Source organism: Vigna unguiculata, chromosome 2 (assembly GCF_037176805.1).
Source record: "Vigna unguiculata cultivar grain cowpea cultivar isolate G323 ecotype 2 chromosome 2, ASM3717680v1, whole genome shotgun sequence".
Classification (NCBI taxonomy): Eukaryota; Viridiplantae; Streptophyta; class Magnoliopsida; order Fabales; family Fabaceae; genus Vigna; species Vigna unguiculata.
In genome coordinates this window covers 27,837,719-27,850,918 of record NC_140793.1, presented here as the reverse complement: position 1 = coordinate 27,850,918, position 13,200 = coordinate 27,837,719, and the positions used below count along the sequence as shown (strand labels likewise).

Below are 13,200 nucleotides of genomic sequence, written 5' to 3'. Positions count from 1 at the left end.
TTGTTAATTATTTGTAGATGTAGATCGAACTTGAGTGATAATACTTTTTGTCAAGTATTTGTAAATGTAGACCTTGAGGTGCTGAACTATTTTAAATTTCCTATTTTCTATATGCTTTTATTTCTATTTTTCTGCTTTTATTTGTGGGTGTGCTTCTGCTTGAAGAGATTTTTTTTTTATTGCGTGATTTCTCGATAGATACTTATATGACTTGGATTGCACCACTTATTCTAATGGTTACTTAATGGTTGGTAATCTAAGAGTAAGTATAACTCTCGGTAAAAGTAGGCTTAAATATCTTTTTGGTCCTTATTTTTGTAGTGTTTGTTGCGGATGATCATCATTTTGACATAATGTTCAAAATGGTCCTCATTTTTTACCGAATGATTAAAATGGTCATCGTTTTCGCAATTCATGTTTTATTTGGTCCTTTTCTGTAACGCCGTTTAAATCATTAACGGAGCATTGTACAGGTGACACGGTTTGTATTAGGGTGTGTTACGTGTAGTGTACATGTGGCTAATTAACGTTAATTTTTCAATTTAGGGAAAATTTTGCAATTAGGAAAATTTCTTCATCTTCGTCTTTCTTGAGCTCGAATTTGCAGAGGAAGCAACTAATACTTGTCATTTCATCATTGGATTGCAGTTGCGCTCTTCATTTCAATTTTCCAATTAATCATCATCAACGAGGTAAGTGGGTTTAGGATTTTCTGGGTTGTGTTTGCTCGTGGGTTAGGATTTTCGTAATTTTATCTTGGGGTTTATTTGTTTTTCGATTGTTGTGATGTTCTGCATGGTTTCTAAATTACCTGTTGAGACTGCACTAGATGCTTAAACTGCTGAGAATGCACCAACTGCTAAAACTCAAACAACTCAACTACCAAGGAATGAAGTGGAGAGTCAAGCAGCACCACTACCAACACCAGAAGAACCATCTCAGCAGTTTAGGATAAAATTACAGATTAGGAGGAGGCCATGATAGCAACTACAAACGTCTTAGTTATTTTTTGGAATTTCTGATGTAAAATTCATTATTGATGTACTGTATTTTGACTTTCCTTAAACTTCGTTCAATTTCACTTTTGCCAAACATTGATGTAGTGCATTTTGATGAGGATGAATTAACGTTATGAATTTAACTTCTTCCCGACTTAGATCAATTTAATTTTTCCCAAGCTTAGATCAATATCACTTACTTCAATGCTTAGATTAAGATATCATTTTGAACATGTTGGGACTAATATCAACATAATCAAATTAATTCATTTCTTCATTTAACAATAGTACAAAATAGATTGGACTTTAAAAGATTACACATAATAACAGTACGAATAATACAATAACAACACAAGTGAACCCTATTACTAATTGCAGTCTCTTCTCAACAACCTTCAATGACTTCTCCAAATCATTAATCTGCCTCATTTGTGTCATGATGATGACATCCTTTTCATCAACACCACCATTTGAAAAAAGTTGCAGCCCACATTATTGGAACCACCACTATGTAAATCAATAAACCAATTTATTATTAACGCAAAAATAAAAACAGATTGTACCCAAAATTTTCTACCAATATTCTTTGGAGTTCTTGCCATCCTCAAAGCTGCCATCTCTCCGCAGTTACAACTCGGGGTTAATACATTTCTCGTTGAATCACCAATAGTGCACAAAGATTGGGACCGTAACATACCTATAATGGGATTGCAGGAAGAAGAAGATTGCAGCAACACCAATTGAGAATGGAGGAACAAGATTGCCAAAACTCACCAACTGCCCAAACATTCCTTACCAAAACCCTAGCTCACTTATTTATCTCCAAATATCTAATTACCACACCTGTACAGTACACGTAACACACCCTAATACAAACCGTATCACCTGTACAATGTTCCATTAATGATTTAAACGACATTACAGAAAATGACCAAATAAAACACGAATTGCGAAAATGAGGACCATTTTAAACATTCGGTAAAAAATGAGAACTATTTTAAACATTTTGTCAGAATGAGGACCATCCATAACAAACACGACGAAAATGAGGACCAAAAAGATATTTAAGCCGTAAAAATAAAATAAAAAAGTTGAGCACTATCAAAACTTATAAATCTATTGTATTAAGGAGTTAGAATTGTGTCAATTTCTTATATTTAGGTTAGACTCATTTTATTGGTTTCGTGTTTCTCCTCAAAACACCGATCAATTTGATATCTTATGTGAAAGAGGATACGATACAAATACAACGTCAAAATCCACCCTATGCAGTAATCAACATTCAACGTGCCATGTATGTGCTTTATTGCAAAAAGGTTTCATTTATATCATTCCATTTTTATCTTAAACCTGTATGTCTCTTAATTGCTTCCATGAAATGCTGTTCGATTGGATTTCTGTAGCGATGGACATACACAGCACCAACACGTGCGAATTGAACTTTTGCATTTGTGTGCAGCTACAGACAATAAGATTGCATGCAAAAAGATAGCATTTGCATGTGTGAGAAACCGCGTATGGAGTGTTACTATAGCGTATATGAAATGCTAATTAATGATTTCGCTTACATGAGAGTGATGCGTTGGACCTTCATAATTGTAAAGGCTTTGTTTTCTTGTGTTCAAAACAGATCTAGAGCTGATACAATATTTATCTTCTTCTACATTAACAGTAGCACCGGTTAGTTCTCTATTCTGTGTTTTTGTATGCTTAACAGAGAAACTTTGAATTGGATATCATATACTTTATGGTTTATCTCCTTCAAGAACAATTGGTTAAAGAAGGAAAAATGTATGTCCAAGCTGTGTTATTCAAGATTTTTTTTTTCATATGAAGTTTTACAAGCAAATATCATTTTACTGATTAGATTTTACATAACCAATACAATATCAGGGAGTGCATTGTTCTCTGCTGGGATTCTCCGAGGGAAGTAAAGTGAGAAATATTCATCCCCTAGGCCTAGAACTCTTCACTTCTTGTGTGATTCATTATTGAGCTGCAAATATCATTATATAGCTTTCTTTTACTAAAATATTAGACGAAATTAGAGTTGAGCATTATTTTGTGGCAGTGTCTGATGTCTCATAAGCTTCTTGTTCAGGCTGGCATAACTGAAGTTGGACTAATTCTTGTGGATGCCCTCCTGCATGCATACCAAATGGAAGAGGAACAAATGCATTTCTGCTTGCTGTGGCTGTATCTGTTGTACCATACACCTGGGACATCAAGCCTCATTATTAAGCATCTGTGCTTTCTATTTGTTGCACTTCATGGCCTATGTGAAGATAATAAGTCTCTTGTAATTTTTTTGGAAGCCATTTTGCATATTAGTGTGTGTGTTCTTGGTGAATGAGGTTTACCTTCTTGTAAAGTTCCACATTTTCCTGGAAGATAAGGTTTCCCTGTTTGTGAAAAAAAGGAAAAATGTGAAGGTGAGTCAATGTTACAAAAGTTTTGAGACGAATAACACAAGTTATTTCAGAAAGACCTTCCGGTTCAGCTCTTGGATTTCATCTTTTAGAATTTGTTCCTGCAGAATTTGGCTAAACTTGTTAATCGATTTCTAGTAATGAGATTAATGAGATTAGTCACTTCATTCTCTAGTGAATTTAAAAAGCACTTGACCTTTTTCATACGGACACCTTGGAGGCTCATTTCCAGTTGATTCTCTAGATCTTGTAGGTTTCTCACACTCAGACCATAAAGTTGTTCTCCCATCATTTGCCTGTGTCCTGAAAATGTTAGTGCTCTTATGCATGGGGCTTAATGAGATATGTGAATCCGTTGGTTTATCTTCTATCGACAAAAATGAAAAAAGACTATTTTGAAGTAGGGTAAGATTGATAATGAACTCTACGGTTGAATTTGTGTTCAATCCAATCTTGTTATGTACATGTACATAGTCAAAATTTGTGTTCAATCCAATCGTGTTGTGTACATGTACATAGTCCTATGATTGACATGTGAAGTTCCTTTACTTGATTTAGAGAAGAAAAAGTAAAGTAAGAAGGTCATTATTCTGCCACAACCTTCTTTATGGATTGTACCTGGTGAGACATAGTATAAATGTTTATTGTAAGTAGTCTAAGATGGAGATAAAAGTGAGTGCTTCTTCTGCATGGACTATTTTTTATGCTATTCTGAAAAAAAAAAAAGAGAACTATTTGTGTGAGAGATTTAGATCAAGAAAGTAGTGTGTGCATATTCAAATATTTAAGTCCATGTTTCTTCCTAGCAAGAAAGTATGCGTGATGATATTTTATTTTCTGGAAGAGTATGCATTTTATTTCTTGGATCAGTGCAGAGTTAATTGTTTTATTTGGTAGTATTGACAGGGTAAGAAACACAAGAGGACGCTTAATGGCAGTGCATGACATGACAATAACCATTGCATTATTTTTCCCATCAAAGTATAGCTATCTTTGATTACTTCATGGTTTCTTTATCTTATTTTTGGTTTTCCTGCAAATTCAATAGGAGGATTACTTCGGTAAAAAACAAAAAAAAAAAAAGGTCACTACTAATGATTTGAGATTGAATAGACAGTGGCAGTAAAATCTTAACAAAATATCATAGACATGACATGCAGCCAATCTGCTATAGTACTGTAATGTCCTGTTTTATCTAATTTTATAGAATATAAAAAATTGCTAAATAAATTTTAAAAGTTTATACCGATGGTTTTCTTGTAGAATCTGTAACTGTTGCCTTAGAATCTCTGCCTCCCTCTGCCAAAACTACCAAGAATAAAGTAAAATGATATAAGTAATACTGAGGGAAAAGAAATGCAAGAGATGCATTGTTATCGTTTTGACTTAGATCCAAACATTCCCCAAACGGATATGTCAGAAACTAGACATTTTGTAACACTTAATGCTTGAATATATTCTACTAATAATATGTCCGAAACTTAAGTGTGAGTTTGAAACATATCTTGCTTATAGTTTTTATTTAAGCCTGAAAAGGGTAAGGAAATTGTGAAGAGTGATTAGCAGGAACATACCTTGACTTCGGCTTCTGGATTTATCTGATGGTGTTGTTCTTCCTTGCATGCGTTGTATCTTTCAATTATGGATTTCATGCTGGTAACAAAAAAATCTTTCCATTTTTCTTATTTTGTATACAAAATTAAGAATTCCATTCATCAAGAAAAGATAGGAAAAGACACAGTGAAAATAAATATCACAGCAAACCACCGAGAGATATATCTACCAATAAATTGGACTCTGATATATCAGCATAAGGCAGAAGTAGAAACAAGATATATGCACTTTTTTTGTTTCTTTAGCAAAAATGGCCACATAATGACGTATATTTATTATCGGTGACCATGAAGAAATAATGGAGGATGGTTAACATTTTATTAAGTGAATACTATCGATCCATTTCAATCCCTATATCACACTGATAGAAGACTATTCCAAGATTTCATACAAAAAGGAATTGAAGATGAACCTTTACAATTGAAAGAACCTATGACAAAGACAAAGAGTAAGAGATGGGAAGATCAAAATTATTCGAAGCTCCTGATGTTACAAGTAATCTGAAATTCCAAGGATATGCAGATCATGGCTTGAAGCACATTTCAAGGATAGTTTTTAGGAAAATTAATTTATGTTTTTAGATTTTGGATTTCCTCTTAGAAATCAGTTATGTTCTATATTTTTGGACTTTGGTCTTTCTTTTATAAATTAGTTTATGCTTTTATGTTTTGGGCTTGAGTCTTCTTGTAGGGTTTTCAGGTTTTCAGGTTTTCTTAAACTTATGTGTCTATATACAGAGGTACCAAAAACAATGTAAACAATTTTAGACATATATTGAATTTGATTTCATTAAAGAGAGGATTCTCTTTGTTTTTGGTTTAGGCTTCCGATTCATATCAAAGATTAACATCTGTATGACGAATCTTCACTCGACTTATCAATCTACTAGACTTTCATCTCTATCTTATTTTATGTTTTTCTCTGATTTATTCATGTCATACCCCTTGAAGACTCAAGTTCAGAAACCATCATGGTCTTTATGAATAGAATCGTATTACACATACATTTGACATTAGTTTAATCATCTGAATAATTGCAATGCTACAAAGCGAAGTAATTTTTAGGCTCGTCTCATGCTAACTATTACTCAATAAACTGTTTAGGAATTGATTGCTCAATTGCCGTTCAATTGTTCTAAATCTTAGTTGTCGGAATTTCTACTCCACCTTTTTGTCGGTTCCACTAGGTTCTCTTAAAATATGTATCACATTTGAACGATTACCTTACTCATATTGAACAAAAAAAATTCATATATATCTTCGACTTTAATCCATAATGATTTAAATTAATATTATTTTAATAAATTTATCTCAAATATAAATTTATATTTTTGAATTTCCAGTGCAATCCATTTAGTTACACTGGATTGGATATAAATTGGATAATTTTTTAGGTTTTGAAAATCTAAAATCAATATATAAGTCTAGGCCAGCTTTATGAAATTTTAGGTCAAGTAAGACAAAATTGAATTGAGTCTAACTTATTCATGGTCGATTGGATTGAGTTTAAATCATGCAAAGTTAGGTCAAATCAAACCTAAAACAAATAGGATTAGACCATGCCAAAGTTAAGTTAAGCAAGGTTAGATCCATTTTAGGTTTGAACAAGCACAACCCATATTATGTTAGGCTGTAGGATCCAATTTCATATTGGATCAGATCTAAGTCAAATCAAATTACTCCAAAGTCAAACTGAGTTAGGCTAAACCTAAGGCAATATTTGGACTTAAGTTAAGCTAGGTCGAGGTGAGGTTAAGCTAAATTGGATTTAATCCTAACTTATAATATATTTAGATTAGATCAAGTCAAAACGACTGAGATGAGTTAGACCAAGTTGGGCTAAGTTGAGTAGGCCTGATGTTGGGCTTAGATAAGTCATGTCCACGTCAAATCTATTATATCAAGTTGAGTTGGACCCATCCCATTTGGATAAGATCATATCCAAGTCAAGTTAAACTAAGTGAGGTTAGGTTCAAGTCAAGCTTTGATTGAGTTAGGTTGAACTCAAGCAAGTGTGGGTCAAACAAGGGAAACACATGTTATAGTGGCCTAGACTAGCTAGGTTAGGATGAGTTAAACCGAATCAAGTTGGACTTAATCGAGTTTTAGTCAAACTAGGTTTAGTCAAAAGAAGTTTAGTTTGATAGAGTTAAACCCATGTCATATTAGATCTAGTGTGATCAAATTTATATTAAACTAGATTTGATCACAATGAATTTATGTAGACCAATTCAAATTTAAATTTAAAAATAATTTAATTTTAATCTAATGAGTAAACCAAATTTATTTGGATTTAATCCAAATCAAATTGAATTAAAAAATATAAATCAATTTGAACTAACTAAAATAAATACAAATTTTAGATCCATTTATTTTATTAAATCCGAATTAAATTTAAAAAATTCAATCCATAATCAATAATCATCTTTGATTATAAATCTTCAAATATTAATATAGAATTATAGTCAATGAGTAGAGCTGCATCTAAGGTTTAGGGTTCTGAAAAAAAAAAAAAGAGAGCTATTAATAGAGGATATTTTATCAAAAGTTGCGTCATGCAGCTGTTGTTAGAGATTAATCACTAATAAAATTACTAAATATTTATATAGATAAAAAATATGTATAAAAAAAACATTAAACATTTCCTTAATTTTATGGTATATTATTTAGTAAATAAACTATTGCATTACTAGCTCCGTGGAAAAAAAAAAAAACCTTTGGCTTTGACCTTTTACAGTATTTGATTCTTTAGTTATTATCGTTTATATTTTAGTTAGTTTTCTTTTCACACCTTGATCTTTACAAAAATTTTCAAATTATCTTATGGTGTACTTCTCCCCTTATAACTTCTCATGACTTCTAGTATATATTTGATGATCCTCCTAAGTTAAATTATGTAGCTTCTTCCTCATGCAACCTTGAAAAAACATACATATTTAATTTAACTATTTGTTCTTGACCTATTATGATATAATTCTAGAGTTTTCCACACCCCAATACCAACACTATGTTTCTAGTTCATGCATTCTTATGATTACATTGTAGATATTTTTATTTCTCCTAAGTTCTTAATTTGTACTACCTTTAGTTATGGTATATAAACTTTGCGAGCTTGCATGGCGCATATGTTAGAGTAATGCATGCTTTTGTTATGTTTCCCTGTGCGTCTACTTTGCATATTGCACCAAATTTCCTGTTGTAACTTTTGTTATCAGTATTATAATGTACGCCAAGCATATCTCAAATAATTATAATTCAACTTCTTTCTGTTTTCATTAGGGTTTCCTCATCTTTTTAAATGTGAAATTATACTTTGTGATAAGGTTGTTGAAGATGTGATTTTGGCCACAAGCTAGCACAACTGAAGCAAATTTTTTTATCCTATTGGAGATATGTAACTAAGGATTTGATATATATGTCTTCAATATTTAAGTAAAATTCCAAACATTATATGCAATATTAACACATGAAATGAAATAATTTGGCTTCACAAACAACATATTATATCTTCACTTGTTAGGCTTCCAATACTAAACACTTCATTTTTTTTTTAAATTATCTGTTACTTTTGGTTTTATCTAGAGTTAGACTAATTAAATTTCATTTAAAGACCAATTTAAAAATTAATTTTCTAAGTAGAGATCAATTTTTTCTGTGGTCAAAATCTTAGTATTTAATATTAGTGACTAATTTATATACTAATTCATAATATAAACTATTTTAGTTACTAATTTAGAGATCAATTATATTTTTTTGAAACTATTTTATTTGTCAATAATTTTTATTTATAAATTGGTCATTATAGTGATTAATTATTTTTTATCATTAAAATTAGTCATTATTCAATAATTTTCTTATTGTAATATCATCTACAATATAACAAGAATAGATAAAAGAAAACTTGAAAAATTATAGGAAATCCTTCCACCGTCTAGTTATGAATTCGAACCAAAATGTTTGTTCTTGCATGAGATAAATTTTAGGCTGCAAAGTCATTAATATACACATATAATTAATACTATTGCGTAAGTTTGGTTAAAGGTTTTCGTAAAAAAAAAAAAAAATCGAATGATAAAATACAATAAACAGTACACGTTTGAATAGTTTATTTTAAAAGTTAGTGATCTCTTAAAAATTTCAGTGAGAAGTCTAAAAATGCATGGTTACTTTTTTTTAATGAAAATAGTTTTTATTTTCAATATACTGTTTTGCGTTAGGTTTTAAATTTTTTGCTTTTTGAAAAAGTTAAATAGAAGTAACTTTGCAATTAATAGATTTTACTTAATAATAAAAATGAGTTTTACTATGTTTTTTATACTCAACTGTTTCAAAATTTTTATGAATATATAATAAAAGATTTGTTCCCAACCTAGTTTTTATATTTATTTTTAATTGAAATTTATATATATATATATATATATATATATATATATATATATATATATATATATATATATATATATATATATTAAGAAAACAACGTTAATTGACGTATAACATAGTGATTTTAACCTAACAAGTTATTACGTCATTTATAATTTGTCCGAGACATTCAAATAAATTTTCTAAATAAATTACGTTTTTAATTATTCATCAACTAGTTTAATACTCACTTATGCATAAGGATTAAAAGCACGTTCTTTTTAAAAAAATACATTTTATTGTCTATTCAAATTCTTAAATGTATGGTCAAAATTTTAATTGGAGAAACAATTTTGAAGAAAAATTATTAAATTATAAATAATGTGTAAAAAAGTTCTATAAAAAATGTTACCACTATGATTTAATTTTTTTTTTTAATTTTCATTCAAAATTTATTTACTCATAATTATTTTGGTTGAACTAATAACCAGAAGAATAGTTAGGGTCAGGGTGGTGAGGACTTTTGGATGCTATGTATGAGATTTCAATTTTTATTTTCATTATTATCATTGTAAAAAGTTTAATTTTAAAAAAAAAAAAGATGAAAACCTATCCACAACGCGTCCTTATTGTTCTACACGACGTTATGAAGTTTAGTTTAAAAGCGAAAGGTTCAATGCATGGTCTAAGACTAGGAAACAAGTATATATAGAGGATCATAGTAAAACACCACTCACCACTTGGCCAAATATGTATATTTATAAAAGAAACCAAAACAATAATGACAAAGAAACCTACCAAAAAATTGGTTCGATAGCTAGGTTTTAATTACCTGATAAGGTTGTCTACATCAAAATTAGTGGTGACATCACTTTATCCGATGCATGCATTTGCCAATGATAGGGATCCTAAATGGGACTTCATCATTTGCTTATGGGAGGGGACATGCCACCAATGTGCTTCTACCTAACACATCCACATCCTCAATGATGTTGACATCGACTAATCAAACCCATGGTATCATCAGCTACAATCGTTTCCATGGCTAAAATTATTCACATTTCGAATCACGCATACTTTTATATGTAACCTTCTAAAATTAGAAAAGACTAGGTTGATGGGGCATCACACAGCTAAAAGATGCATCTAATCAGATACTATCTGCTTATTCAAAACAAATCTGTATACGTTGGTTACAGCTCTGTGGTCAATGATTTGCTGGTTAATAATGCCCTTTTCCTTTTCATGCCCACAAAAGTTCTACTTTCAATTTCTGTATTTCCACCTTAATAATGCCTATATATCGTTTGTTGTAATGTCTTATGAACCATATATGAACCATATATGCATTATGCAGAATTTCCAATTCTTTCTGAGGAAAATAGCTAGGTTGGATTGGTGATGTTCAATATAAGATAGGTCATGCATGGAGCTGAGCTGAGACTAGAAGAAATTGACGACTGAGGAGTGATTTTTCACTATTCCATTTTTCCAAATACCTACTTAATACTTATCATCTATCTCTATCTCCCACTTTCCCACAGTTTCCCACTTCCTGTCATGTTATATCATGTATCATACCTATACTTCTTTTTTTCCTCTTCTTATCTCTTCACAGAAACAAATAATATAGTTATCTCTTCTCTGAGGGGTCTCTGCCTTTGGATGAGGAAAACAGGAAGCTTAGATTCAGAGATGTGATGTTACATCATGAGTTCAAGGATAAGGTTTTTTTTTTTTTGTTATTTAGGATATCTATTGTCCCTTAAAAATATTATCATATTCAAACCGCAGCCCTTTTCATTATTGACTTCAGCATAATGCACATTTATTACGTTTCCAAGATGATACTCTCCCAATACCCCACAAACTCTGGCAGGTTAAATTCTGATCCAGCATCAGCTTTACTATATACATTGTCAGAAACTTGAGAAAAGTGTTGTTAACTCATATGGGTTGAAACAAATGAATACACATGCTATCTAGGACTGTCTAGCATCAGAAGAATCTCCTGCAATCATGTAACTGTAGTAATTTTGCAGATATATATATAACTACATGATTACACAAGATTCTCTTACTATATGTATATATCAAGTCCATGCCTTGAGCGTGATCTCTCAGAAGTTGTAGCCATGCATTTATTTATCTTTTTTGCATTATAGAGATAGAGAGATTTATATGTTGAGTGAGACCTAAAATACATGGAAGTTCGCTCAAATAGAGATGAATTAATTAAGGTTCGTACAACAGATAAACCTTTTGGTACCGATCTATTAAAATCATAAGCATAATTATGCATCTGGGAACAAACATAGAGTGGGAGAAACATGGTATTATTGCAATTAACTAAAAAAGATGACGGTGATGATAATCAAACCTGGTGCTGGCATACTCGTAAAGCTTTCCCGTGCTGGAGAATATGAGAAGACCAACTTGTGCATCACAGAGGATTGCAAGCTCTTTGGCTTTCTTGATCAATCCCTTTCTCCTCTTTGAGAAAGTCACTTGCCGGCTGGTGGAATTGTCGATCCTTTCAATCACAATCTTCCCCCTTCCCATTTGTAGCTTTGAGTTCACAGTTTAGGGTTTCTGAAGCAATTATGTATTGGAGTTATGTATTTATATATATATATATATATATATATATATGAATAGAAAAAGTGAAGGCATAGACATAGTTCAGTAAAGGAAAAAAATTCTTACTTGGTTGTGAACGCTATTGAAGATGGTGCAAGGGAAGAATGGTGTGGCGCTGGGTTTCCATTTTATAAGCAGAAAAAGCAGTTTCTGGGTGAAAGGTGTATAAGCCGCTTGTGGCAGTGGACAGTGGGGCAGATTACTATGTGGGGTTAAATTAAAAATTGGATCACTGATAAAACCAGTGACTTTAGTTTTTGCATACTTTGTACAGTGAAGTATTCAAGGATAAAATGTATTGCTTCAATAGTTTTGAGAATTTTTATGGCGCCGCCAGCCGTATAAGCCTCTGACACGTTAAAGGTGCATACTATGTTCTTCTTACTAAACCATTCTCACACATCCACTTCAACTCTATTTATTTACAACAATGGGGTATATAGTTTTATTAGATTTAAATATGCAAAAAGAAACATTATTTATTTTAGGAATATAATGCATTGTATTAATACTATAAGTGAAATGAATAAAATACTAACTCTTATATAATAAATTTGTACTCAAATAAATTTATTAAAGGTTTATTTGCTCTATTTAGACATAGATAGAGTTGGTTTTGACAAATTAATAGCGTAGCTGAAATATTAGTAAAACATTACTAGTAGTATTATCGTCTTTAGATTTTACAATGAAATATATTCCATTTGCGCTGAAACTTGAGAAAAGATTGGATGGGTTACATGCCTTGTAGTTCCAAAGAGTTAGCTTATGATGCAATTGCTAATGTGGAAAACAAACCATATGATAGAAAGATTGATTAAGAAGAATATTTGCAATGTTTAGGAATTGCTATTTTTTAGTATTTTGACTTGTAACCAACATGTAAGCCTGTTTGGTGAAGTAGGAAGAGAACAAGATGACTTCCTTCTTTTGCTTCTTTATTGTTTTCTTTTCTTCTCTGTTTTCTTACCTCTTTTTAATATATTTGTCATCTTGTAACTAACATATCTTGATAGTAAGTTATAGAGAATGGGATAAGGTGAGTCAGCCTGAAAATTCAAACTTGTCCTGTCAAAGAACGGGTCAACAGGAGCAAAATGGGTCTGGACACGCAGGCAGGGTCACTAAAATTTAGCAAATTAGATTGGAAAAGTATGT

At 31.2% G+C, this 13,200-nt stretch overlaps 1 protein-coding gene across 1 annotated transcript; it reads right to left on the bottom strand.

Annotated features, from left to right (window-relative positions):
* Positions 1 to 2,773: 2,773 nt before the first annotated feature.
* On the bottom strand, positions 2,774 to 12,311 carry LOC114172641 (MADS-box transcription factor 23-like). Its single transcript, XM_028056978.2, has 8 exons — positions 12,109 to 12,311; positions 11,783 to 11,994; positions 5,002 to 5,080; positions 4,674 to 4,735; positions 3,624 to 3,723; positions 3,487 to 3,528; positions 3,359 to 3,400; positions 2,774 to 3,214 (listed from the first exon to the last, which is right to left on the bottom strand). Exons 2-8 carry the CDS (start codon positions 11,962 to 11,964, stop codon positions 3,056 to 3,058), a joined length of 666 nt encoding a protein of 221 aa, XP_027912779.2. The 5' UTR covers positions 11,965 to 11,994; positions 12,109 to 12,311; the 3' UTR covers positions 2,774 to 3,055.
* Positions 12,312 to 13,200: the final 889 nt, after the last annotated feature.